Below are 27,665 nucleotides of genomic sequence, written 5' to 3'. Positions count from 1 at the left end.
TATAGAAAACAAGGATTATTAAAAAATTAAAAATAGAAATATCATGTGATCCAGCAAATACACTCCTGGCTTGATATCCAAAGGAAATGAAAACAGAGTATCAAAGATATATCTGCATTACCATCCATTGCAGCATTATTTATGATAGCCAAGATAGGGAATCAACCTAAGTATCAGTCAACTGATAAATGGATAAAGAAGATGGGATATGTATACATACAATAGAATATTATTCAAACATGATAAAGAAGAAAATCCTGCCACTTGAGACAACATAGATGGACCATGTTGTTTCACATTATGCTAAGGTTTTTTACATTGTGCTAAGTTAATAACTCAGACAAAGCAAGACAAATACTGCATGGTATTGCATAATGTGAAATATTTTTTAAACACTTTATATAAAGCCAGCATCATCCTAATTCCAAAACCAGATAAATACATAACAAAGAAAGAAAACTACAAGCTAATATTACTAATGAACATGGATGCTAAAATAATCAACAAAGTATTGGCAAACTGCATCTAGCAATACATTAAAAAGATCATACACCATGATCAAGTGGGATTCATCCCAGGGATGCAAGGATGATACAATATTTGCAAATCAATAAATGTAATACATCACATAAACAAAAGCAAAGAAAAAAATCACATGATTTTTAGATGTGGAAAAAGCATTTGTTAAGGTACTGCATCCATTTATGATAAAAACACTCAGCAAAGTGGGAATAGAAGGAGAATTCCTCAACATAATAAAGGCCATATATGAGAGACCTACAGCCAACATCATACTCAATGGGCAAAAACTAACAGCTTTCTCTCTAAGATCAGGAACAAGACAAGGATGCCCGCTTAGACCACTCTTATTCAACATAGTATTGGAAGTCCTAGCCAAGAAATCAGACAAGAAAAAGAAATAAAAGTCATCCAAATTGGAAAGGAGGAAGCAAAATTGTCATTGCTTGCAGATGACATGATAATGTACATAGAAAATCCTATAGATTCCTAAAAAAAACAAAACAAAACAAAAAACAACTCGACCTAATAAGTGAATTTGGCAAAACAGCAGGATAAAAAGTCAATATTCAGAAATCAAAGGCATTTTTATACACCAACAATGAAAATATCAGAAACAGAAACCAGGAAAAAAAATCCCATTTGCTATAGCAACAAGAAAATAAAGTACATAATGTGAAATCTTCACCCCTCCAAAATGAAACTCAGAAATGTAGAACATAAAAGTGGTTGCCAAGGGCTGTATGGTGGGGAAAATAAAAGGAAATTGATAAGGGCACAAACTTTAAGCTCTAAGATGAAAAAAGTCTGAGGATCTAATGTAAAACATGGTGACTAGAGATGATAACACTGAATTATATAATTGAATTTTTTTAAAAAGTTCAACAAGTTTGTAAGCTAGAAGATCAATACACACACACACAAAAAAAACAATTGCATTTCTTCATACTAACATCTGAAAATAAAGTTTGAGAGAAAGCTAACTATGTAAGGTGGTAGGTATGTTCATTAACTTGACCATTAAAATCATTTTACAAGGTATATGTATATCAAATCATCACATTGAACATTTAAATAGATATAACTTGTTTGTCAATTATACCTCAATAAAGTTGGAAAAATGAAAACTGTTCTTTTTACAAAAGCATGAAAAATAAAATACTTAGAATTAATTTTAACAAAATAAGTGTAAGATTTGCATAAAGGACACTACAAAATATTATTGAAAGAAATAAAAGACCTAAATAAATGGAAAGGCACCCTATATTATGGGTTGAAAGATTTAATCATGTTAAGATAGGAATACTCCCAAACATGATATAGAAAGTCAGTGAAATTTCTATCAAAATCCAAGATCAATTGTGTTTTCATAGATTTTGACAAGTTTATACTAAAATTCATAGAGAAGTAAGAGGGATCTCAGAGGGCAAAATAATCTTGAAAAAAAAAAGGAACAAAGTTAGAGGTTTACACATCCTCACTTCAATATGTACTTCACTGCAAAACTACAGTAATCAAACCAGTGTTGTAATGTCATAAGGACAGATATACAGATCAATGGCATAGAGTTGAAAATGGAAATTTATGATCTGTGAGTTTTTGACAAAGGTGCCAAGACAATTCAATGCAATAAATGGTGCTAGAACAACAAGATCTCATGTAAAAGAATTGTTAGACTCTACCTCACACCATGCACAAGAATTACCTCAACATTGATCATGTTTCTCAATTTAGAAGCTAACATTTATTTTAAAACTCTTAGAAAAAAATATAAAACTAAATCTTCATGAGCTTCAGTTAAAAGTAATGACTTATTAGACTTGACCACAAAAGAAAAAGGAACAAAAGAAAAAATAGATAAATTGGATTTCGCAAAATAAAATCTTTTGTACTTCAAAAGACACTATTAAGAAAGTGAAAAGGCAACCCAAGATAAAATATTTGCAAATTGTATATCTGAATAGGGTCTGGTATGTGGAATATATAAAGAACTCCTACAAGTAAAAAAAAAAAGAGAGAGAGAGAGACCAAAAAAACCTAATTAAAAAGCAAGCAAAGCATTTAAATAGACATTTCTAAAGAAGATATACAAACAAATGGTCATTAATTACATGAAAAGATGCTCAACACCATTAGTCACTACGGAAATACATATAAAAATAGTAAATGGGTGACTATAATAAAAAAGACAAACAATAATAAGTGTTGGAAAGGATGTGGAAAGAACACTCCTACATTGTTGGTGGGAATGTAAAATGGTGCAGCCCCTTTTGGAAGTTTAACACTTCATTAAGAGGTTAAATATTGAGTTATCATTTAACTCTGCAATTCCACCTCTAGGTATATATTTAACAGAAATGAGGATATATGCCCATTCAAACACTTGTACATAAATGTTCTTGGCAACAATATTTATAATAGGCACAAAGTAGAAACTGCCCAAATATCTATCAACAGATGAAAAGATAAAACAACATAGTATATCTGTATAATGGAATATTTTTCAGCCACAAAAAAGAATAAAATAAAGATACATGTTGAAACATGAATGAACCTTGAAAGCATTATGATAAGTGAACAAAGCAAGTCACAAAAGACCATGTCTTATCTGATTCAATGTATAGGAAATGTCCAGAAGGGAAATCTGTAAAAACATGAAGTAGGTTAGTGGTTGCTTAGGTTGTGTTTAGAGTAGGGTGAAAAGTGACCATTAATGTTTTTTGGGAGCCATGATGAAATGTGAACTTGAATTGTGATGTATTTGACAATGAATGTACTAAAAAAAATTGAATTGGTGAATTTTATGGTATGTATGTTATATCTCATATATCTCAATAAAAATATTTAAAAAACTAAAAAAAATCTCTTAGGACTGATGGGAAAGAGTGCTTATACTGGGTGGTCCCCAGGGCATGGCTCTTCAGGATTGGGGGTTCACCATGGCTCTCTAAGCTGGAGGGTTGCTGGCTGCATCATCTCCAGGTTCAAGCATTGGAATCTGGATTGGAGAAAGAAGCTTTTGCATCTGCAGTGGCCTTGAAGCAGAGAAAAGTCTTGGTGGTGTTTACCTCGGTGCTTTCTTATGCTAGGGCTTTCTCACTGTGAGGATCCCACAGTAAAAGAAAAGTACACTTAACACTGACTTGGGTGATTTGTGATCTGAAGAGCATTTCCCTGTCTTCCTCGGTTAACTGGTCATACCACCAACCCTGGGAGAAATTCTGCTATTTCCACTTAATAGGGAAAATTGATACCATAGAGATAAAGGGGTTTGGCCAGGGTCAATCAGCATGTTAGTGGAAGAATTAATGAGTTCTTTCTACTTCCTGATACTGTTTCACATCTACAAAATGTCTGATCTGCTTTCTTCTGAGAAAGGGATGTGGGACACACTGGGGTCAGCGCTTCTATTTTGTTCTCAGCAAAAATGAGGTTCTGTGCAAGGATAGAAGTGAATAAGGATGGTTGTCTTGGGCTGAGAATCAACTGGTGACATATGGTATACATCTGCTTATGAGGAGGTGGAAATTTCTTGCTTGGTCCACTGACAGAGGTGAGGGCTTTGGTCTATTTAATGATCTCACCTCAGCCTTTTTCTCTTTTTACAGCAATGAGTGTTTGAAAACTGTACTTTGCTAATCTTGGTAAGATCATAATCGTTTGGACCACTAATGCTGCATCAGACTCTCCCTTAACTGATGACAGGCACAAGGAAGCCTAGATATCTCAGAGTCACAGGCAGAGCTTATCACCTGGAGCTCCCATTTTCCCATTCACCTCTAAGATGCAACAAAAACAATGCTTTTGGGTTTACAGAAATGTTTATTAAATGAGATCTGAGAGCTCTGACATTATACTTCTGGGTGTGCTTCTTGCATGTAAGCTGGTCATCCATATCTAGCTCTGCTGCCTAAGCTTCTGAGAATAGAGCAGGAACATTGGGGTCTGCAGAGGCTGGCTGCATCTGTGCTGTGTTCATCACATTCCCCTTCTCCACATGACAGGTGCAAGAGCCTGGGCTCCTTCTGTGCACATGTGACCTGTCTAGGACTCCACCCCATTAAGAAATGGGTACAATTCCCATATATACATACTCACGTTCCATATTATTCATTGTCTCCTGACTGTGACTCTCAGATCCTGAAGTCCCTTCTCAGTGACAGTTAAAGAAACAGCTCTACTACTTCCACCATGGAGGGCTTATGGAAGTGTGTCTTTTTGACTTGGTTTACAAAAGAACTGTTATTGCAGGAAGAGATCTGCTAGTATGATAATACACTTGCTACCTTTAGGCATGAAAATGATACTAGCTTCTAGTTGGCTATTTCCATACATTTTTGAAATAACTTGTAGGGGATGTTGAAAAGTACACAAGAATGAACACACATTTCTTACCTAGACCTTAAAGCATGTGCTCTGAGGGCTGTTCTGAAGATCTTGGTGTCTGCTCACACACAAAGTTGGGAGCATGTGATTGGATGTCTCATTAATTCAGATTGTGTATGAAGAAGAGCATGTTTGCTCTTCCTTACAATAACCCTGTGGACCAAAGGACACTTTTTAGAAATGAAAACATATTGCAAGTCCTTTAACTAAGGAATATCTGATTCAAATTTCTTTGCTTAATCTGAGTTAACTCCCACTTCCATGAAGTGGTCGTAGAGAGCTAACTTGCCTGATCACTTTCCTCCTACCATCCCTCTTTCCCTCCTCTTCCTTCTCATTTTGAACAAACATATGTTTATCACCTATTCTGCTACCAGACACCTAAGAGTGGCAGAGGCAATTCTTTTTGTTGGGTGAATCTTCAGGGCACCACCTCTGAGGTCCTTGAGTATAGCAGGCACTGCATCTTGTGCTGTGGCATTCATGACTGAAAGCTGTCATTGGCTTTCAGGAGCTTTTAGTGTACATCATCTACTTGGAATCTTGGAAAAGTTCATGAGGTGGGGTGCAGGCAGGCCTCAGTGGTGTTTTCAGAACGAGCATCACTCATCTGGCCTGGCTCTCCCTGCAGTGAGAAAAGTGGCACTTTTTCCCTCAGTGGCTCTGTGACCCTTGCTGCCCAGGCCCAGCCCCAGCCCCAGCCCCAGAGCACAAACAGCATGAAGCTCACTGCTGGGCACTACTCCCCTGTCCTAAGGGCCTGCAGTCTGGCCTTTTATCCCTATCTGAGCAATCTCATTTGGAGGTTGGGACCCACGGCCACCTTCAATACTTGTCTGTTGACATGCATAATTGCCAGTGCATCCTTGGGCCTTCAGAGTTGGGATGTTGTCTCAGAAATGGGATGGACATAGGTCCTTGCTGAGTGTTGAGACCTGTGTCAGGAGCAGCAGAAGTCTGGTGGCTTCTCCTGGGGCTGAGGCAGCCTTGTGTGAAGTGGGAGTGATGATCTTTTTGGGGAAAGCACAAAGATTTCCTCACTCTATGTGCAGGAGAAAGAACTTGTTCTAGTTTGAAGCAGTGTGGGCTTCATTTGTACCTCCCTTAAGGCTGCTTCAGGACCTATCATGCTGCTCAATGGCCCCAGAGGTTCATTGGAGTATGTTTGGTCACACCTTGAAGAGCTGACCTACAAAGACCCTGGGCTCCCTGGAGGGTCCACAGATATCAGAAAACTCCAGGCAGAGTCATTAATCTATGTCAACCCTTGCCAAACATCTCCAAGGCTTGAGTAAGCAGCTCAGAAGAGAATGATGTCTGTGAGGGAAGGCAGGAAGAGTGGAGCCTGGGATGAAGGGATGATGGGGGTGGTGTCAGAGGTGGTTTCCTCTGGCTCACTGTCCTCATTGTCTGGGTCTTCGATGAGGCCTGGGATGATCCTGACCACATGATCTTCAAAGTGCACCTGCTTCTTCTTGGCTAGTGAGTCAGCTGGCTCCAAAGTCAGCTCTGTCAGAGCATCTGGGCACTGGAGGGTGCTGGGTTTCCTGGTCCCCTTTAGGATGTACTTCATATGTGTGAAGAAGGAGCTGGACCCCTCCTTGAGGACTCCATGGAAGGTGTAGGTTTGCTCAGTGTCCCCAGAGATGATGGTGCTCATGGCACTGCTGGAGGGGTCTGTGTACTGCTCCTGGGAGACTGGCACCTCAGGGGAAGCTTTGTTCTTCTTCCGCTTGCTAAGAAGGAAGTAGGTCAAGCCAGTGATGATGAGCATGGAGCCTGGAAGAGATCTGGGAGGTCAGGATGCAAGATGTGTCGTAGAGAAAAGCCAGAGGCTATTCAAGCCCACCATTCCTAAAGGCCATGACAGCACACCTGTACAGCCACACTCAGGCTGCCTGTGCTCCAGCCATCTCACCTAACACACCCACATTACACACCCACATCAGATTCAAGGGACAGGCCTGGTGCCTGGCTGGGGCATGTCAGCAGGGCTAGTGCCATGCTAGAACCCTCCTCCTGACTGTTAGATAAGGTACCCTGTGCCTGAGGATCCCTTTCTACTAACAGCTGACCCTGGTGCTGCCTGAACAGGCTTCCATAGTCACACTTAGCCTCCCTCTTAGTACAGCTTATTAGAGCTGGACCTGTAACACCTTCAATGTGTCTGGATTCTATGTTGGACACCAGGCCCCACCTGCTGAACTGGACTTCCTTCCCATTCCAGAAGTGGGAGATTGCCTTCACTTTTTAGCCTCCCCAATAACTACAGAGAAAAGTACAGATACTTTTGTGTGGGGCTGGTGTAGCATTGTCCCCCTTCCTGGCCCTTCACGCAACCTCCAGACCCCTTTGTTCCAGGCTGAGACTTGCAGCTCTGGGTTCTTTGCTGGGAATTCTGCCCTGTCCAGAAGAAGAGGGGAAGGTGGCTGTCCTGCCTGCCAGGGCCAGAGCCTCTTGGGCCTTTCTCCTTTTCCAAGGAGCAGGAGATAGTGGCTTGCTCTAGTCTCTGCAGTGAATCCTGCTCAGGAGCCCACTGAAGAGCCTGGCAGAGTGGCCTTCAGAAGCCATGACAGGTACTTTATGAGAAACTGCAGGAAGGAAAAGGAGACTCTTGCTTTCAATCTTGTTTCCCTGGGCAGTTTGGTTCCTGGCATTTTAGATGGGTCATGAGAAGGGGCACAGTTTCACAGCTATAAAGAAGGCAGAGGAGGCTGTTAGCAGAGAAGGTCAGGACAAAACCCAGAAGGTGGAAGTATGAGTCCTGGCTTCTGAGATCAGGAACCAGGCTGACCAGCAGGATTTGTGAGGTAAAGTAGGGGAAGATGTTGCAGCTGTGAGGGTCTTTGGGGGTTCTTTCATGTTGTGCTTTTCCAATCAGGCTGAAGAGTTTGGATCTGAATCAGGCACTGAGGAGACATGGGTGGTTTTGGGCAGAGCAATGGCCATCTCACCCTCCTAAAGCTCAATCTCTACACAGGCTTTGAGAGAAAGGCCAGGTCCCTTTTAGAGTTGCAGCTTCTGGACACCTACATGGAAGATTAAAGGACATTCTTGATACTTAATCAGGATGGAGAAGTCTGATAGGTCCTTGTCCTCATGACCTCAGCCAGGCAGGGGGGTGAGTGGGGGTCCTGGAGCCAATGCAACTGCTGACTGAGGTGAGAAGGATTCAACCCTTTCTGCTTATTGCCTACCTGTGATGGGGACTGCCTGCTTCCACTACCTTCTGTAACTCCTACCTGGGATGGTCACATGCCAGACCAGCACAGGGTGGAGAAAGCAGGCCACAGACAGCAGCATATAGGCCAAGAACTTCTGGAAGCAGCCCAGCCACTGGGCCTTCTCCCTTGCTATGTAGGCCGGGGACCCTGGCTGACACCTGGGAGGAAAAAGTTTAGGGTTAGTGGTGAGAAGAAAATGACTCAGGAAAACCTCAGCATTCCATGAGGCTACAGGGGGCTGGGGTGGTGTTCTGCTGTGGCCATGTTCTCTATAGTGGCATCTGCCTGACACCCTTAGGGCAGGAGTTCTCAGTAGTTACATAATTAGGGTTCTTGCCTGTGCCCCTCCAGAGGGGCTACAAAGGCAGTAAAAGGAGAGTAGGGGACTCAAGGGTCCCCTGGGAAGTCCACAGTACAGTGGAGAAGGTAGGCAGTATAGGAGACACCTGGCTGAAACAATTACGCAGATCGTGCACTGCACAAAGGGCTTGGCTATGTGGGTGAGCAGGCTGGAATCCAGCTGCACCCTGCTCCCAGAGACTTGCCTAGGCGTGAAATGGCATTGTCCTGGAGGGGCTTCTTAACTGGCATGCAGAGTCCATACACAGGCCTGTCAGAGGCCTGGTACCAAGCAGGTTTCTTCAGGGTTGCTATCTCCAGGTTTCAAAGGAAGAAAGCGCCTGCCTTTGTCATTCTCCAAATTGGCCTAGAGGAGGGCACAGCTTCATCCTGTCCAGGCTGGCTTTGGGGAGTGATGGGGGCTGGCCCTCCTTCTATACCCCACTGCTTGCCATGCCTCTTTCGTTACCCCTGGTGGTCAATTCCTTTGTGACCAGACCCTAGGTGGATGAAGAGGGTTCCAGAGCTGAAAAAATGCCCCTTTAAGCCTAGGGCTTTTCCCTCCCTGGCCCCGGAGAAAAGGCAAGGATCCCTTGGCAGTGGAGGCTACTTACTGAAAGCAGATGGTCAACATCTGAGCCACAAAATAGGCCCCTTCACACACGGAGACGGTGACTCCTGTAAACCTATGATGGAGACAGGTGAAGGAGGCTGGGCATCCTTTGATTCTCCCTTCACTTTCCTGTGGGTTATCTCCTCACAGCACCTTGGCCTCTTGGGTAGCTACAGCTAACCAATGGACCAGGAGTTTCTTGACTTAACCCCACCACCCAACCAGCTTCCACCAGGAGCCATCTTGATGCCAGGACCTGTGCTGGGTTGGGCTGTGGTGGTGAAGGAGTTGGGGTCTTGGGCTCAGACATTGGTGAGGAAGATGCTTCAGGCTGGCATGAGAGACCACCTTGATCACAAAACCCCTGTGTGGACACTGGCAGATGTTCTTCTACCTACAGTCACTAGGACAGTCATGACTTAAGAGTCTTAAAGCTTAATCCGTTTTCTTCTCCCTCTTTTCTCCTCATCCAGAAAGCCACTAGGACAGGCTGACTGTATTTCTTAAATAGCCTTAGAATTAGTTCTCTCTGGCCTCATCTGTATCACCTGAGTTTAGATATTGCCCCTGGGACACATGTACCTTCCTCCTTTTGGCCTCACTACTCCCTGGCCCTCACCTTCTGCACCTTGCTCCTCCACTTCATCACCAGAGGCTCCCCAAGGGCTTGTTCTGACACCCGAATCTGATCATATTCTTCCCAATTTAGAATTCTTCAAAGCATTCTCATACTCCATTTGTGGTCCACAGACCTTCTGATAAGAACCCCCTGGGGAATATATAAAATGATAGATTTCTGGGCCAGTCCCAGACTTTCTATTTTTTTTTTTACTGGATAATCTCACTGACCTACAGAATTTAAATTCCTTAGCATGCCTTTTAAAAGCCTACATGAGCTTCCATATTCCTTTGACTACACCAGGTGCCACAGGACCTTTGCACAGGCATGCTTCTCTTGGAAGAACTTCTCTCTTCTCTCCTTGTCTGTCTGGTAGTCTCTAATTCTTCCATGTGGCCTGGGCCTACTCTTGGAAAGACTTATTTTTAAGTGTTCTGTGGACTTGCATGGAAGTAAATGAATGAGTGAGAGGAGATGTTGCCTTGCAGGAAAAGGGTTTCCTCAGGGTCCTGGGCATTGTCCCTGATTGGCTGTGTGACCATAGGCAAGGGGCTTGACCTCTCTGTGCCTCAGTTTTCTGAGAGTAATTACTGTGTTTTAACAATGAAATTGTTATAAGGACTAGATATGTTGATATTTTTAAAGTCCTTCAGATGTGCTTGGCACATAGTTCTCATTATATACAGACACCAGTGTAGGCAAAAGTAGGTTTGTAGTTGTTCATATGAAAAAATACATGTTAATAAATAACAATACAAGAATGAACTCTGTGTTTTGCATACTCACAGCTGCAAACCTACTTTTGTTCACTCCTGTATGTATTAGTTACTATCATTGCTTTCTCTCTCTTACTGTGACTATTTAGTACTTTACCTCTACTTTCTCCCACTCTCTCTATGCCTTCCAGTGTCTTCCTAACTCTTACTCTTCAGATTTTAAGTGGTAATAGCTTCAGACATTGGCTAAGTATGAGGAAGGCAGTGAGAGGCCTTGTAGGAAAGAGGAAGAAGGGAGAGGAAGCAAGTGTAAAGGAGAATTGGAGAACAATGGAAAAGCCAATGACAGGTTAGTTCCTTCTGGTGTCTACTTTTGACCATGGTCCGTGCTTGGTCCTGGGGACACAGAGAAGGCAGTGACATTCATAAAGGGTATTTGTTACAATGGATGAAAGTTCTAAGTGTGAGGGAACACAGTGCCAAGAGTCCAAGATCTACATAGGGGAGAGTGTATGTTGTGGGAGAGAATGGGAGGAAGGAGTGAAGATAGTGAAGTAGGACATTTGGACATCTGGATGGCCCTTGAGGAATGAATGGACATGAGTGCAGGAAGGATGGGCAAGGTAGACCATGGGTATTAATCCCTCAGGGTTGGAGAGGAAGGAATAGTCAGAAATAACTTCTTCTAGGACTGGACCATGAAATGACCAGATGGGCACAGTGTCCCCTTAAGATAGGCAGAGCAATCAGGAAGAGGCAGGGTGCTGGGCAGAAAGCAGGCAGCATTAACTGGCCACAACCTGACCCAGTACAGTAAGAATATAACCCGTAGGTCTTACCCTAGTAATGTTTTTGGGTGAATGAGGAAACCATAGGGAGAGGAGGAAGTCCAGGGCCTGCCTCTGTATTCTAGGGAGACAGTGCATAGTGGCTGGGACAGGCTCAGTAAGACATGGAGGACCTTTAGAGCAAGAAGTCACTTCCAGATAGTGGGGGTCCCGGGCACAGGCAGGGGTCCCAGGGCAGAATGCCAGGAAGGAATGCTTTGGGAATACTGAAGTGGGTGAAAAGGCACCGCAGGTGTCTGACAGGATGAGCAAAGGCTTAAGGGAAGGTGATGTGGATGTGTTTGGGAAAGAATTAGAACTTCCTGGGTATAAACCGAGTGAGAAGAAATAAGGTGGAGGTTAGAAGAGTACAAAGAAGAGTGGCTTGGAGGCTATGGAAGCCATTAAGAACTGTCAGAGGGCCCTGTGTTTCTAGGTGGCTGATGTTATGACATTGTGGAAATGCACTGGGAGGTTGGAACATGGTTGGAAGATGGTGGATATGATCCATTCTGCACACCAAAGAGCTTGTCTGAGCAGGGTGGGTGGGCTCCTGAGCATGCAGACGAGACCACTGTGATGAAGGTAGATGTGAAGGGGGAGGGGAATGGGAGGAGAGGACGCATCTTGCTGACCCCACAGGCACACTGGGCTCCCTGTGTCTTTCAGAATTGGGCTGCTGAGAAGCTGGGTAGTCAGAGCCTGCAGGGATGCTACGCTTTCCTCCCACCCTAGGACATCACTGTACCGTGGTCTCCTTCTTGCCAGGGGGTGTTTGCAGAGACAGCTGGCAGAGATGAAAGGACAGTTTGGGGAACTAAAAGAACTGGGGCCCCATGAGTTTGTGTCCTGATGCTCGTGAGCTTGGTGATGTGGGCTGAGCAGCTTACTCCCACTGAATCTTCTTATTTGCAAAACTGGGACACCATTCACTTCTACAGTGCCGTCATTAAATGACATGATGTAAATAAAACTTTTAATTGTGCTTGGCATGAAGATGGGCTGACGTTTATAGTCCTTTCAGATTCTCCTCTCTCTAAAAGAAGAACTCAGTTAATGTTTTCTAGCTAAGAAATTATTGAAGAGATAAATGAGTGTATAGATGGATGGATGGATAGGTGGGTGATGGAAGGACAGTTGGTTGATTTATGGGATGGTTTGACTAAAGCCATTTTCAAAGCAGAGGATAGCTTAAGGGCCCCTCTAGTCCTTCCATCTCTGGGATAGGATGGACTTATCATGGGAAAGGGTAGGGTGCTCTGGGTTAATCTGAGAAGATAGACTCAGAGTGAGCTGGGGCAGAATATGAAGGCAAAGAAGGGCATGTGTCCACATACTCACAGCAGGTAGAAAGCCAAGCTTTTGAAGTGCCCCTGGAGGAAGGTCTCAGTGCCCACGCCGATCAACACTAAAGGGAAGAGGAGAGGGAAAAATGGCCCAGTTGCTCCAGCCACAGCACTGCCCTGAGGAAGGCTCTTTGGCCATAGAGTGAGACTTTTCCTTGGGGACTGTTTCCCAGGGGGCACAGAGATTGGTGGCTGGGAAGATACAAGAGAGCAGGGAACCTTCTGAATTGGTTTCTGGAAACCAGAGAGGTTTGAGGCAGAACCCCACAGGTCTTTTAGTCCAGAGCACAAATGCCATCCTTCTCTGCCTACACTGGTCATACCACCATCCCTTAGCACCCCCAGAGACAGCCTGTGATGACAAGACACCACATGCTCTGCCCTATAGCTATCTTCTGTGTGTCCTAGTTTCAAGGGCCCTCACTGTCCTGCAGGCCCATGTCCACGTGTGCTGTGTGTCTAGGCTGCAGTGCTTGGACATGGGTGAGACCTGCCTGTTCTTGCTGTTTTCATGACCTTTTTTTTTCACTTGCTGGTTTGGCACCTACTCCTGGCTCATTGCTTTGGACCCAGTGCTGATTAAGCCCCTGGGGTTTTGCTATGGCATGGGAAGTGCTCAGCCTCATCTCCCTCTTGTCCTTTCTTGGCAGTTGGTGTTCAAATGCTTGTGCTCAATCCCTTAATCTTCCATTTTTCCAAGGGGAATTTTGTCTTGGACACACCTTTGCAGACTTGCTGGTTCCCTGTCATTTGCTCACAGGACTCTCTTGCTCTAACAGGTTCAGTCAACCAGCTATGGCTCTGACCCCATGTACTCACTGACAGAAACATTTCCCAGACAGCACTCAGATATTCACAGACTTTCCTCCAGGATCCTGTTGGCCCACAAATCAGACCTCTTTATAGACATATGTGATCATACTCCATGCATCTACATTTTCTCTCTGGGCTCAGATAACATACCCTACTATTTGCCACCTTGTCCTATTCTACCCCCCAAATTCAAAGATGGTGGGCTGGGTTGTCAGATTTGTTTGTGAGTGGTCATTCTCTTCTGTTGCTCATGGGCATTCCCAGGCCTGATGCTTTTTTTCTTCTCTGGCAGAGAAGCTGTGTTAGCTTCTAACCCTGGGTGGTCTGAGATCTTTACCTACTGCAGAAGTGCTGCCTCCTGAAATGAAGTGTAGAACCTCTCACTTGCACCACCAACATCTCCACCTTTACATCTGGGGGATTGTGGAAGTGCTACAGGGAGAAGGAGACAGAGTGCTTTAATCTAGGAAAGGAAGCACAGAACCCATGTATTCCTAGTGACGGAGGCTCCCCTGTGCTTGAGAGCGGTGGAGGACACTGTGTCTCTGACCTTAGCAGGTCCTGGCTGCTCTCTGACTCTTCCCCAGTGAGGAGCAGGGAATGCTTGTCAGCCACACACCCTTCTGCAGTGCCAGTACAATCTGCAGGGCACTTAATGGTTTACACATAATGGTCACATGTATCCTGGCTCCTCATAGTAGCCCTGTGATGCAGAGAATTCCATACTCCCATTTCACAGGGAGGAAAACAAGGCTGTGTTCTCACAAGGACACACACAAGCCAGAATGTAAAGGATCTACAGACCAAATTTGAGATTTCTGGCCACAGGTGGTGGGCAGTTTTCTGGTTTTTACTGTCTACCAGTGTATGTGTATAGTGTGTAATGTCTGCATTGTGTTTTTTGTGTGGTATGCATGTGTTGGTATGTGTTACATGTGGCACACATGTGTGTGGTGGTAGTATGTGCTGGTTAGCATGTTGTATGTGGCATGTACCATGTATTGGGTGTGTTGTATGTGGTATATGTGTATGATGGTATATGAGCTATGTGTGGTGTATGTGTGTAGTATATGTGTGTGTGTTGTAGGCAAATGTTCATTTATTTATTTTTCACTATGTATCCTGTCCTGTTCTCATCACTTAACATTTATTAACTTCTTTAATTATCACAACATTCCTCTGAGAAAGTGCTATGTTATCCTCAATTTACAGAAGAGGAAGCTGAGGTACAGAGAGTGTAAACAAAACAAATAGCCAACCAACCACGAATGCCTAGGTTAGAGCCTACATTTTAACTTCTCCTTTGTTAGTTAATAGCTGAGTCACTCAATCTTTCTGAGACTCAGTTTCCTCATTATCTTTCTTGAACATAATGGTTATGAGGATTAAGTAAGCTAATTATGCTAAATACATCACAGTTGCTCAGTGAAATAGCTTGTTGATTTTTGGCCCAGGCTTCATTCACATCAGAGTCTTTACAGATTTACATGGGCTTGTGGCAAATGTCCAGCAGGTGGCAGCGGACAGTTTTGGAAACAGCCTGGTTCCCTAACTGGCACCCATTTGGCCTGTGGAGAGTTATTTTGATACCTGCTGACTGAAACAAAGGGTCAGTATGTAAGGTTGAGACAAGATGGACCAACATAAAGTCCTTCCATCTATCCCCTACATCTGTCTGTCTGCCTGTGGCGTCCACCCATGACCCTGATTCTGCTCTTGAGCGAGTTGGCTGCACTTCTGGGTGTCTCCTGGCAGCTCTTCTTAGATGGTATATTCTATCTCATCTTCTGTGTTTACTTTTGGAATGATGTGGGGTCAAGCCCAATGGTGGGCTAGAGTCAGGCATCGGGCTTCCCTCTGGGGCATGCCTGGTCCAGAAAGAAAGACATGATATGTACAAACTGAAAAAAGTACCATGACTCAGACTGCAAGAGAGGCTCACCGAAGTGCTCTGAGAGCCAGAAAGGTAAGGGCCATTCCTGAAGACTTTAAACCTAAATGGACTGGGAAGGCAGCAGGAAATGGACATGTATAAATGAAGGGGCAGGGCACTGCAGGAAGACCTCTCCTTGCAAGCATAACAGAAAATTATTTCTTGTGGAGCAGGGGCACAAGAAGTGGGGCAGTGGACAGTATATGTGGACTGAGGCCAGACCGTGGGTCTTTAAGTACCAGTTTCCACACATTGGGCATGGGACACTTTGGGTGTTTTGGAGCAGCTGAGTGATATGCTCAGATTGGCATTTCAGAAAGCTTCCTGACCTCAGGCAGAAGGATAAGAGGCTTTGGTGATATTTGGCTAAGACTGCTGGCAGATATAACATGGTGGCCAAGGTATAGGACCCTGCTCTAGATGTTTCTGACCCTCTCCCAGCACACTGGTAGACTCCATTTTCTATGCTGCTCTGACTTAAAGCAAATTTCTGGTTGTGGCTTTTAATGGTGTGCCCAGGGAATCTGCAGGGAGGACGCTTGGGAGAGGGCAGGGTTGCTCTGTCTGGGGGCTCAGACAAGAGAAGAGCCCCCTGGGAGCTCAAAATTTTCAGCAGAGAAGTGAAGGGCATGTCCTACTGTCACATGATGGTCTTTTGTCTTTTTTTAGGCCATGGAAGCAGAGGTATGAGATGGTACAGGTAACCACAAGACATTTGGGTTTGAAAGATCCCTGGGCAGGTCACTCCAGCTGCCTCTCAGGGAGATCCCAACACATGCTGTACACTGCAGTAGGCCCCCTACACATATCTTCTTTATTCTCACAACATTCCTCAAGGTGGAAATTATCTTCCCCATGTTACTTATGAAAAAATCCAAACCGGCATTCTGAAAGTGAGACCTTGGTCCAGGCCACTGGTAGTAAAGGGTAGAGGGAAGCTGAGGTCAAGACCGATTCTCAGTGGTTCCAAGGTTCCTGCTGGCAGAGGTCGGGGAAGGACCCCAGAGAGAATGGTGCAGGTGGGAGAGGACATTTCCTGGGGCATTTAATAAGAATAGGGAGTGTCAAATGGATGAAACCTGTATTGCATGGGCAGTGGACTACTGCATCCCTCAAGTCCATCAGAAACAGCAGAAAACTGTCCCATCCGTACCTAAGTGACCCATTTGGCACTTACACATTCACCCCTTACTCTTGGGATATGGCAAAGAGCCGTCAGCATGGAAAGAGCTCTCTTCTGAGTGTCAGAAGTGGTTGTAGCCCAAATCTCACCATCCAGGGCAGATCCACCAAGCCACCCAAGGGTTGCCCTGGCTGTTCAAGGTCCAAAGTCCCCCGTGGCGAGTCTATACCCTCATTCATAGCACATCCTTTGTGCCAGTCCAGGTAAAGTACAGGGGTGCAAAGGAAATATGTATCTGAGCAGTCAGTTAAACAGATCCATGAAGTAGAGATGTCGAAGGTGGGAACAAGCTACAGCATAGGGAACAGGAAGAACACAGGCTGAATTTCCTTGGAAACTGAGGAGATCTCTGCGGAGGAGAAAGGCAAGGTGATACCAGGAGGATGGAGCAGGATGAGTTAAGAGTTTGGAAGTGTGACAGCCATGACTCCATGTACAGATGTAGGGTATGGTCTGGTCTCTGGGTGCCTCTCTGTATAGCTCCTAGGGCTGAGCAAGTTCACATGGCCACACTGAAGCAGTGACAGTGTAGCTTCCTGGTCCCACACTCTTATGTCTTCTTTCACCTGACAACTCCCTCCCATTCCTCCAAGGGAGCCAGGACCAATGAGATAGCTGTGCCCTGTGGTCCTGGGAAAACCTCTTCATCAGCAATCTGCGTATACCCAAGTGCCTGGGGACCACTGCTTCAGCACGGACTTACTCTAGTCCTAACACTTATCTCCTCAAAGTTCTCCCAGGCCTCTCAAGGTTGTGCCAATTACCATCTCTAAGATAAATGATCCAGGAATGGTTTCTTTGTGAAACCATTCCTGCTGACCCCCAGGCAGTAACTCTGACACAGACTTGCTGGATCTTTGACAGCAAAGGGGATTTGACACTCTACTTTAGAGTGTTAGTTGAAAGATAAACCTAATTATAACAATGCAATGTGGGACTTCTTTGTTAACAGTGAAGGCTGATATGAACAGAGTATCAACAGAATTGATATATATTAGATTGAAGCTGGACACAGATTCTTTGCAACTCTTTCCACTGAGAGGTATAGCATAATTATCCTTCCCTTGAGTGTGGTCTGGCCTAGTGACTCACTTGTCTGATTGAAAGATGTAGAGGTAAATTTTGGGGAGTTGCATGGCTAATTCACAAACAGCTTCTTCTACTGAGACTTCTTAAAATGCTTGTTCTGGGAGAAGTTACCACCATGTAAGAAGTCTTATGTTTCTGAGGCTACCTTGCATGAGAAATCCCAAGATAATCATGGAGAGAGAGAGAGAGCTCGCCCCAGAACCTGTCAATCAAGCATGGGACATATAAGGGAAGTTATCTTGGACATCCAGCCCCAGAAAGTACAAAGTGCAGAAGAACTGCTGAACCTAGCTAACAGAACATATAACCACTCTGAGTCCCCAGTCATTATGGAACCAAGGTGAGCTGTCTTCACTGTGCCCTGCCTGCATTCCTGAGCCACAAAATTTTGAGCATAATAAAAGAGTTGTAGTCCTAAGCCACTAAATTTTGAGTGGATTTATTATGTAGCCATAGATAACTGAAAAATCAGCTTATCTTATCCTCTAACTACTTGAGATTTTTGACCCAGAATTTCCAGTGTCTGGACTGGTCTATATTCTGACTCTTTCAGGAGTGAATATTCCCAAGGCCTCATGGCCTCTGGCCTTTCTCACTGGGTCTTCACTTGGTTGTAAGAAAGTCAACTCCCAGGATCCTAGGTCCTGCCTGCAGCATCTGTCCTACTGCCCAAATGGGTTCACAGCTTTACAGATCCAGTCATCTAGGAATAAGGGTAATGTCTGGGCCCTTCTTTGGGGCCATAGGATTCTATGGTGGCTTCATACCTTAGGATTTCTTAGAGGATCCATGAGGCTCTTACTTTCCAAAGCAGGTCCCTTCTACTTTATTTTGCAAAGATGCTCAGTTGAAAAAGTGAAGAAAGCAAAAAGTGAGATCTCCCACTATAGGAGAATATTGTGAACTATATCTAGTACTCACTGCAGATAGCCACATGAGGCATTGCCATGAAAGGCCCTCTTGTGTGTGCTCACTGACCTCTGCCCACTGACCTGTGCTGGGAACCAGCTGTTTATGGAAGGTGCCATAGTTCCACCTGGCATAGATGTAGGACTCCAAAACTGTTTTGACTGAGGGCTTGGAGTTTCCTAACTTTTCAGTGTCTAGTCTTCAAAACCAGACCCTTTGGGAGCCAGAAAATGAACATAAAGTATAGCCTTTAATTAGAGGATGAAGAATGGAATTGGTATGTGATAAGGTCAGCCATCCTATCTCCTGAGTGTCTGTCTCCCCAGGACTGCATGGGTGGACCACCTGCTCTCTATAGGCCTTGCATCATCCCTGTGAATGAGGATGGGCTCAGTCCTTACTTTGTAGTGTTAGATTAAGGAACTCTGCCAGCTCTTCAATTGTAGGCAGGGCTATGAGTAAAACAGAAGTTTTAGCATCTGGTAAGCCAGGACCAGGGTGAACTGAGCAAGGCTCCTGGGCACAACATTTAAATAGGTGCTTACTCTAAACTGAGGGAGACATCATCCCCAGGGCCATGGCTCCAGCCCTGGCATCCAGACATGTTCAAGGACTATAATTTGTGGGCTCTGGCTGCTGATGCAATATGGTCTTCACTCTTGGTTCTTTTCCTTCCTTATGTGGCAGCCTGCTGGGAGTCTCTGAAACTCTGCCTTCACAGGGCTCTAGTTCAGCACAAAATAGGTGACTTTCATCAACAATTCACCCCAACAAAGGACCTTGAGGTCCTTGTATAGAACTCGGCATGGAGTCAGAAGAGCTGACAGTGTGACATGGAGACAGGGAGACAAATGCCATACACCTCCCCCCAAACAGGGCTTCATTATAACAAATTCTCTGCAAGAAAGAATTTCTCAAGCAATTGTGGGAGAGGGGAAGATGGCGGCTTTGCTCTAGGCAGCGTGTTTCTTGGCTTCTGTGAAGAGGAGGGAAACTCGTGGTCCGGTGGAGAAGTGGAGCAACTGGACTAGGTTACCGAATCACTTTTGAAAGCAGGACATCAAAAATTATTGCAATCGTTGAAAAACCAGAGAGTAAGGAGACTGCTTCAGGACAAAAGGGACCTAGGGATCAGTGCGGGGACTAGGGATGTGCAGTCCCCAGGCCCGGTGCTCCCGGGTCTGCCTCAGGGCTCCCGGGAGAGGGGAGTCGCTGCTCCCTCCCCTGGATACAGGGGTTGAGCAACTCCAGGGGAGGGCTTGTTGCTTGAAGGCACAGATTGGCCAGTTGGACTGGGAGGGAATCGCCCAGGGACTATGAACACCCACCCAGAGACCTGGGAGAAGTGAGGGCCTCCAGCCAGCATGACCAGGGGCAGCCTGGAAGAGTGCCCGCACCCCTAGCCCAGTGGAAGTGTGGATTGGTGGAGGACACAGAGCTGTGAGGGGCTCCGGTGTTTTCAGGTCTCGGGAGCCAGCAGTTCTGATCTGGGTAAGTGTGCACCCCAGTGGGAATCTTGACTCGAGCGCTGTGATTCCGGAAGGGACGGGTGATTAGTGCCTTCCTATAGCCCGAATCTCAAAAGTTCGGTGGAGGGGTGCACCCTTTTACGACTCCCAGGGAGGGCACAGTGAATCCCAAAATGTCGCGGGTGCCTCCTGAGATCATAGAGCTGGAACCCTGCAGGGACCCCGGAGTCCCAAAGAACATGGCAATGAGCTCCAAAGAGCCAGTGTGCTTGGGAGCGCCCAGGGTTCCTGAGAGACTTGCTGAGATCTGGCTGGGAAGAAAGAAAAGCATTTCAAAGGTCCCTTAGCCAGCTGAAGCCAGCAAGATCAGAAAAACTGGTCTGGCCAGTTAGAAACCAACAAGAGGTTTTTTTTGTTGTTGTTTTGTTTGGTTTTGTTTGGTTTGGTTTGGTTTTTGTGGCTGTTGTTGGATGATTGATTTTATCTTGTGTTTTAAGTGACATTTTATTTTTCAATTCTTACTATTTTTATATCTTGCAATCCCTTATGTTTCTCTTCCATTCATCCTAATAATATTCTTTCCAATCCAAATTTATCTCTCCTGCACTCCATCTTCTGCTTTTCTTTCCTTTTTTTCTTGCAAGTTACTGTAAATTTGTATTATCTTTTTCTCACCTTTCCGACATTTTTTATTTTAATAATATTTTGGTATTCTTTTTCTTTTTGTATAATCTTCTTTGCTTGGCTGGTTAAACTGTCATTTGATAGGTTTCCCCTGGTATCTAAGTCACAGTGTGTTGATAATTTACTATCCTTCATCTGTGTTCCATTAATACACCTCTCAAGGTTCTATACTCCTTATTTTTGTTATCTAGATCTCATCGATTCTGCCACAAAACTGTCACTTTACTATTACTGTTAATAAGACCTAGTCCTTACAATTGTAAATACTACTCAATACCCCTACCTAATCTCAGCCCACTTTGCAATTTCCTGAACAATATTATTGTGGGGGTTGTCTCTATTCTTTTAAACACTACTCCTATTTACTAATCTTTATTCCCACTCTACATCAGAATATGACCTCCCACAGCCTCACAGCTTTCTAGATCCAACTATCAATCCTCTCCTCCCCAGTAAGAGTCTTACCCTCTTTCCATCCTTTCTAAACCGTGGATAGTGGGGTGGAAAATCATGGTTAACACTATAAGAAGCCAAAGGATAACCCATCTCTTCTCTACTGGCTGCTAATGTAAATATCATACTACACTGCCTTGCTGTCTTAAACCATTTCACCTTACTCCTCCAACTGATCACAAAAAAAAAAGAGTAGGGGGAAGCTGTGAACACCAGGATACACGTAGGAGATTGAACCACTGAATCCCACAAGTATTCCACAACAAAAGCTCACACCATAATTGCAGGGAACCAGAACAGATCAATTTAAGAAACAGAGGCTAACAAGAAGAAACCCACAAACAATGAGAAAACAAAGAAACAATCCCAAATTGAAGGGAAAGGAGGAAGCCTCAGAAAAAATGCTAAATGAAATATAGGCAACTCAACTGTCAGATATTGAGTTCAAAACAATGATTATCAGTAAGTTCAATGAACTCACCATGAACTACCAGAAACTAGAGGGAAGCTATAATGATCTCACTGCAAACTATATAAACATGAAAAAGAAAATAGAAACTCTCAACAAGGGCCAAGAAGAAATGAAGAATGCCATTTCTGAACTGAGGAACACAGTAGAAGGAAGGGAAAGCAGGATTGATGAAGCAGAAGATCGGATTAGCGAGCTAGAGGACAAAGTAGAAAACAACACCCAGGAAAAGCAAGAAAAGGAAAAGAGGCTCAGAAAGAATGAAGAGGGATTAAGAGAAATGCAAGACAATATGAAACGTAATAATATCCATATAATAGGGATACCAGAAGAAGAAGAGCAAGGGATAGAAAACCGATTTGAAAAAGTAATGAAGGAAAACTTTGCTACTTTGATGACAGAAAAAGTCACACAAATCCAGGAAACACAGAGAGTCCCAATCAAGAGGAACCCAAAGAGGCCCACCTTAAGACACATCACAATTAAAATGGCAAAATTTCAAGGAAAGAGAGAATGTTAAAGGCAGCAAGGGAGAAACAGGAAGTAACATACAAGGGAGCCCCAATAAGGCTAACAGCTGACTTCTCAATGGAAACACTTCAAGCCAGAAGAGAATGGCAAGAAATACTCCAGGTAATGAGAACCAGAGGTCTGCAACCAAGGCTACTTTATCCAGCAAGGCTCTCAATCAAGATAGAAGGCCAAATAAGAGGCTTCCCAGACAAAAGAAGTCTAAAAGAATACAGCTCCACCAAACCAGCTCTGCAAGAGATTCTAAAGGGACTGCTTTAAGGAAGGGAAGGAAAAGAGAGAGAGAGAAAGGAATACACGTACATAAAAGACAATGAATAAGTACTTATCAATAATAACCTTAAATGTAAATGGGTTAAATGCTCCAATCAAAAGACATAGAATAGCTGAATGGATAAGAAAAAATGACCCACACATATGCTGCCTACAAGAGACCCACCTCAGGATAAAAGACCTACACAGGCTGAAAGTGAAGGGCTGGAAACAAATCTTCCAAGCAAATGGACAGAAAAAAAAAAGCCGGGGTAGCAATACTCATATCAGGCAAAATAGATTTCCAAAAAAGGGCCATAAAGAGAGATCCAGAAGGTCACTTTCTAATACTCAAGGGAAGAATCCACCAAAAAGGCATAAACATTGTAAATATATATGGACCCAACATTGGAGCACCCAAATACATAAAGAAAATCTTAGAGGACTTCAAGAAAGATATTGACAGCATCATAATTATAGTGGGGGATTTTGACACCCCACTATCAAAACTGGATAGATCTTCCAAACAAAATATCAACAAAAATATTGTGGCATTGAATAATACCCTAGATGAAATGGACTTTACTGATATATATAGAGCCCTCTATCCCAAAGAAGCTAAATACACATTCTTTTCAAATGTACATGGAATATTTTCAAAGATAGGCCACATGAAAGGACAGAAAACAAGCCTCCACAATTTCAAGAAAATTGAAATCATACCAAGCATTTTCTCGGGCCACAAGGGACTGAAGCTAGAAAGCAACACCAGGGAAAAAAACCCAAAACACTCAAAATCATGGAGATTAAATAACATGCTATTAAACAATGAATGGGTGAAGAATGATATTAGGGAAGAAATCAAAAGGTTTCTGGAAACAAATGAAAACAAACTCACAACAACCCAAAACTTATGGGACACAGCCAAGGCAGTCCTGAGAGGGAAGTTCACAGTGATACAGGCCCACCTAAAAAAGTTAGAAACATTCCAAACAAACAACCTAACCCTACGTCTACAAGAACTCAAGGAACAACAACAAAGATGGCCTAGAGCAAGCAGAAGGAAGGAAATAACCAAGATCAGAGCAGAATTAAATGACATAGAGACTAAAAGCACAATTCTAAGGATCAATGAATACAAGAGCTGGTTCTTTGAAAAGATAAAATCGACAAGCCTTTAAGGAGACTCATCAAGACAAAAAGAGAGAAGACTCAAATAAATACAATCAGAAATGAAAGAGGAGAGATTACAACTGATACCACAGAAATACAAAGGATTGTAAGAAATTACTGCAAAGAACTGTATGCCAAGAAATTTGAAAGTCTCAGTGAAACGGACAGATTTCTAGAAAAATATAATCTTCCAAAACTCAATGAAAAAGAAGCAGAAAGCCTGAACAGACCAATAACAGCAAAAGAAATTGAAGCAGTAATCAAAAAACTCCCAACACACAAAAGCCCTGGACCAGATGGTTTCACAGGAGAATTCCACAAAGCATTTAAGGAAGAAGTAACCCCTATCCTTCATAGACTATTCCAAAAAATCCAAAAAGATGGGAGTCTCCCAAACTCTTTTTATGAGGCCAACATCATCCTAATTCCAAAACCAGATAAAGACACAACAAAGAAAGAAAACTTCAGGCCAATATCCCTGATGAACATTGACACTAAAATCCTCAACAAAATACTGGCAAACCACATCCAACAATACATTAAAAAGATCATACACCATGACCAAGTGGGATTCATTCGAGGGATGCAAGGATGGTTCAATATTCGCAAATCAGTAAATGTAATACACCACATAAACAAAAGCAAAGACAAAAACCACATGAGCATATCAATAGATGCAGAAAAAGCATTTGATAAGGTACACCACCTATTCATGATAAAAACACTCTGCAAAGTGGTAATAGAGGGAGCATTCCTGAACATAATAAAGACCATATATGAGAGACCTACAGCCAACATCATTCTCAATGGGCAAAAAATAAAATCTTTTCCACTAAGATCAGGAACAAGACAAGGCTGTCCACTTTCACCACTTCTATTCAATATAGTACTGGAAGTTTTAGCCACAGTGATCAGACAAGAAAAAAGAAATAAAAGGCATCCAAATCAGAAAGGAGGAAACAAAACTGTCACTGTTTGCAGATGACATGATAGTATACATAGAAAATCCTATAGACTCTACCAAAAAACTGCTTGACCTAATAAATGAATTCAGAAAACAACGGGATACAAAGTCAATATCCAGAAATCAAAGGCATTTCTGTACACCAACAATGAAACAGCAGAAGCAGAGATCAAAGAAAACATCCCATTTGAAACAGCAAAAAGAAAAATAAAATATCTAGGAATAAACCTAACCAAAGAGGTAAAAGACCTGTATTCAGAAAACCACATAACACTCAAGAAAGAAATCAAGAAAGACACAAACAAATGGAAACATATATGGTGTTCATGGATTGGAAGAATTAGTATCATCAAAATGTCCATACTACCCAAAGCAATATACACATTCAATGCAATACCTATTAAAGTCCCAATGGCATATTTCACAGACATAGAACAAACACTTCAAAAATTTATATGGAATCATAAACGACCCTGAATAGCTGCTGCAATTTTGAGAAGAGTAAAGTAGGAAGGGTCACAATACCCGACACTAAACTGTACTACAAGGCCACTGTAATCAAAACAGCCTGGTACTGTCATAAAAACAGGCACATAGACCAATGGAACAGAACAGAGAGCCCAGAAATAAACCCAAGTCTCTATGGTCAATTAATATTTGACAAAGGAGGAAGCAACAGAAAATGGAGTAAAAATAGTCTCTTCATCAAATGGTGTTGGGAGAACTGGACAGCCACGTGCAAAAAATGAAACTTGAACACCAACTTACACCTTATACAAAAATAAATTCAAGGTGGATAAAAGACTTAAATATAAAACGTGACACCATTAAAGTCCTAGAGGAGAACATAGGTAGGAAAATCTCAGATATTTCACGCAGAAACATTTTACTGACATGTCTCCTAGAGCAAGGGACATAAAGGAAAGGATAAACAAATGGAACCTCGTCAAAATTAAAAGCTTCTGCACAACTAAAGAAAACAGTATCAAAATTAAGAGAACCAATTGTATGGGAAAACATATTTGCCAATGATATCTCAGACAAGGGTTTCATCTCCAAAATATATAAAGAACTTACATGACTGCACTCTAAGAAGACAAGGAATCCAATTAAAAAGTAGGTAAAGGACTTGAACAGACACTTCTCCAAGGAAGACATACAGAAAATCCAAAGACACATGAAACGATGTTCAATATCGCTAGCTATCAGAGAGATGCAAATTAAAACCACAATGAGATACCACTTCACACCAGTCAGAATGGCCATCATAAACAAAGCAACAAACAACAAGTGTTGGAAAGGTTGTGGAGAAAAGGGGTCCCTAGTGCACTGTTGGTGGGACTGCAGACTGGTACAACCACTATGGAAAGCAGTATGGAACTTCCTCAGAAAACTAAAAATGGATCTGCCTTTCTTTTGACCCTGCAATTCCACTGCTGGGACTCTATCCTAAGAACACTAAAACACCAATCCAAAAGAACCTATGCATCCCAATGTTCATAGCAGCACAATTTACAATAGCTAGATGCTGGAAGCAACCAAGATGCCCATCAGTAAATGAATGGATCAAAAAGCTATGATACATTTACACAATGGAATTCTATGCAGCAGAAAGAAAGAAGGAGCTCCTACCCTTTGCAACAGCTTGGATGGAGCTGGAAAGCATTGTGCTAAGCGAAACAAGCCAGGCAGTGAAAGACAAATACCATATGATCTCACCTTTAACAGGAACCTAAACAACAAAACAAAGAAACAAGCAAAATATAACCAAGGACACTGAAATAGAGGACAGGCTGACAGTGACCACAGAGGAGTGTAGAGGGAATTTAAGGGGACATTGGGAAGGGTTCTTGGGAACAAACTTAAAGGACACATGGTCAAAAACTAGGGGGAGGGTGGTAATGGGAGAGAAGTGGGGAGGGGTGGGAAAGGGGGCTGGGCTAGGAGTAAAAAGGAGAAAACTGTATTTGAACAATGATTAAAATAAAATTAAAAAAAATTTCTCCCAGAACAGCCTTGATACTGGCTGTATAGTGCTTCCTGCTGCCGGTGGGAGGTGCTGGCAGAGTTGTGCTGTGCTGCTTTTATATCACTCTTAGGGGCCTGTTACTTCATCCCTTCCCATTATCTGTCCCACAAGATCCCATTATCCCTTATCCCAGCCCAACGAAAGCACATTACAAGTCCATTCCAGCAAGTCATCCTCACCCCACCATTTCACTTTCCTGCAGTCCCTAGGTAGCCCTCTTGCATGGGACCAGTTAGAGCCAGCTCGTCCTCCTCAAGCATTTGTGGGAAAGCCTGACTTCCTCATCCCATCCCCTTTCCTGTCTCTCCTGCCTGGGCTGTGTCCAACCCCTGGAGGAGTATTTTCTTCTCCCAGAGGCTAAGGTTTTCTTCTGAGTTACCTTCCTGAGCTGTTTATTCTAGTTTAGGCTTAGCCATGGTCAGAGATTGTGGACCAAGAGGCTATGCTACAAGCTTTGGCCAGGCAGATGCCTTGTGAACATTTTATAGGCATTTTGTGGGCCCTAGTATGTGGGTGGACAAAAGCTAGGAGGATGCTGTGCTATAGCAGAGAGAATGTGAGGCTTGATCAGAAAGGCTGAGTCCTGGCTCCTCAAACAAATCATAAATCTTATCTGCTTTCTCTTCTGGAAAATGAAAATAATAAAAACACGTGTAATTGGAACAAACTGACAGTAACCAGAGGGGAGGTGGGAGGGGATAATGGAGGGGAAAGGGGGAAGGGCTGTCAAGGAACATGTATAAAGGACACATGGACAAAGCCAAAGGGGAGTAGGATTGAAGGTGGGAGGTGAACATGACTGGGATGGGGGGGAGCAGTGGGGGGAAAATAGACACAACTGTACTTGAACAGAAATAAAAAAATAAATAAAAACAAAAAGATTAACCCTCTAAATAAATAAATAAATAAATAAATAAATAAATAAATAAATAAATAAAATCTTTAAAAAAACTGTGTAATTGGCTATGATAGTTTAGTCTCAGTAAATTATAGAGTGTTCTGCAAATGTAGATGATGGCTAATAGTATTATTATGAGAGACAAGTTGTTCCCATTAGTGGTCTCATGGGGGAAAGAGGTTTCATTTTCATCCTTTCTTACATTAATACACAATTTTATTGTGACT

At 43.2% G+C, this 27,665-nt stretch overlaps 2 protein-coding genes across 4 annotated transcripts in view; both read right to left on the bottom strand.

The window, feature by feature from the left end:
- The window catches only part of RASSF4 (Ras association domain family member 4), a 103,948-nt gene that overhangs the window by 68,852 nt on the left and 7,431 nt on the right, over positions 1-27,665 (bottom strand).
- Positions 4,322-27,665, bottom strand: part of TMEM72 (transmembrane protein 72) — a 30,600-nt gene continuing 7,256 nt past the window's right edge. Inside the window, exons 2-5 of one of the 3 annotated variants that reach the window (XM_045841992.1) lie at positions 12,581-12,651; positions 9,083-9,154; positions 8,148-8,287; positions 4,322-6,684 (exon numbers count right to left, since the gene is read on the bottom strand). In XM_045841992.1, the coding sequence (XP_045697948.1) occupies positions 6,206-6,684; positions 8,148-8,287; positions 9,083-9,102 (639 nt within the window). In that variant the 5' untranslated portion in view covers positions 9,103-9,154; positions 12,581-12,651 and the 3' untranslated portion in view covers positions 4,322-6,205. Of the gene's footprint in view, positions 6,696-8,147; positions 8,288-9,082; positions 9,155-12,580; positions 12,652-27,665 lie in introns of those variants that run through there. The other 2 variants (XM_045841994.1, XM_045841993.1) reach the window with 2 other exon arrangements.

Source organism: Phyllostomus hastatus, unplaced genomic scaffold (genome assembly GCF_019186645.2).
Source record: "Phyllostomus hastatus isolate PE091 unplaced genomic scaffold, TTU_PhHast_1.1 phas_contig_38, whole genome shotgun sequence".
NCBI classification, from domain to species: Eukaryota; Metazoa; Chordata; class Mammalia; order Chiroptera; family Phyllostomidae; genus Phyllostomus; species Phyllostomus hastatus.
The sequence above is the reverse complement of the archived record's forward strand: the minus strand, read 5'-3'. Positions and strand labels throughout refer to the sequence as shown.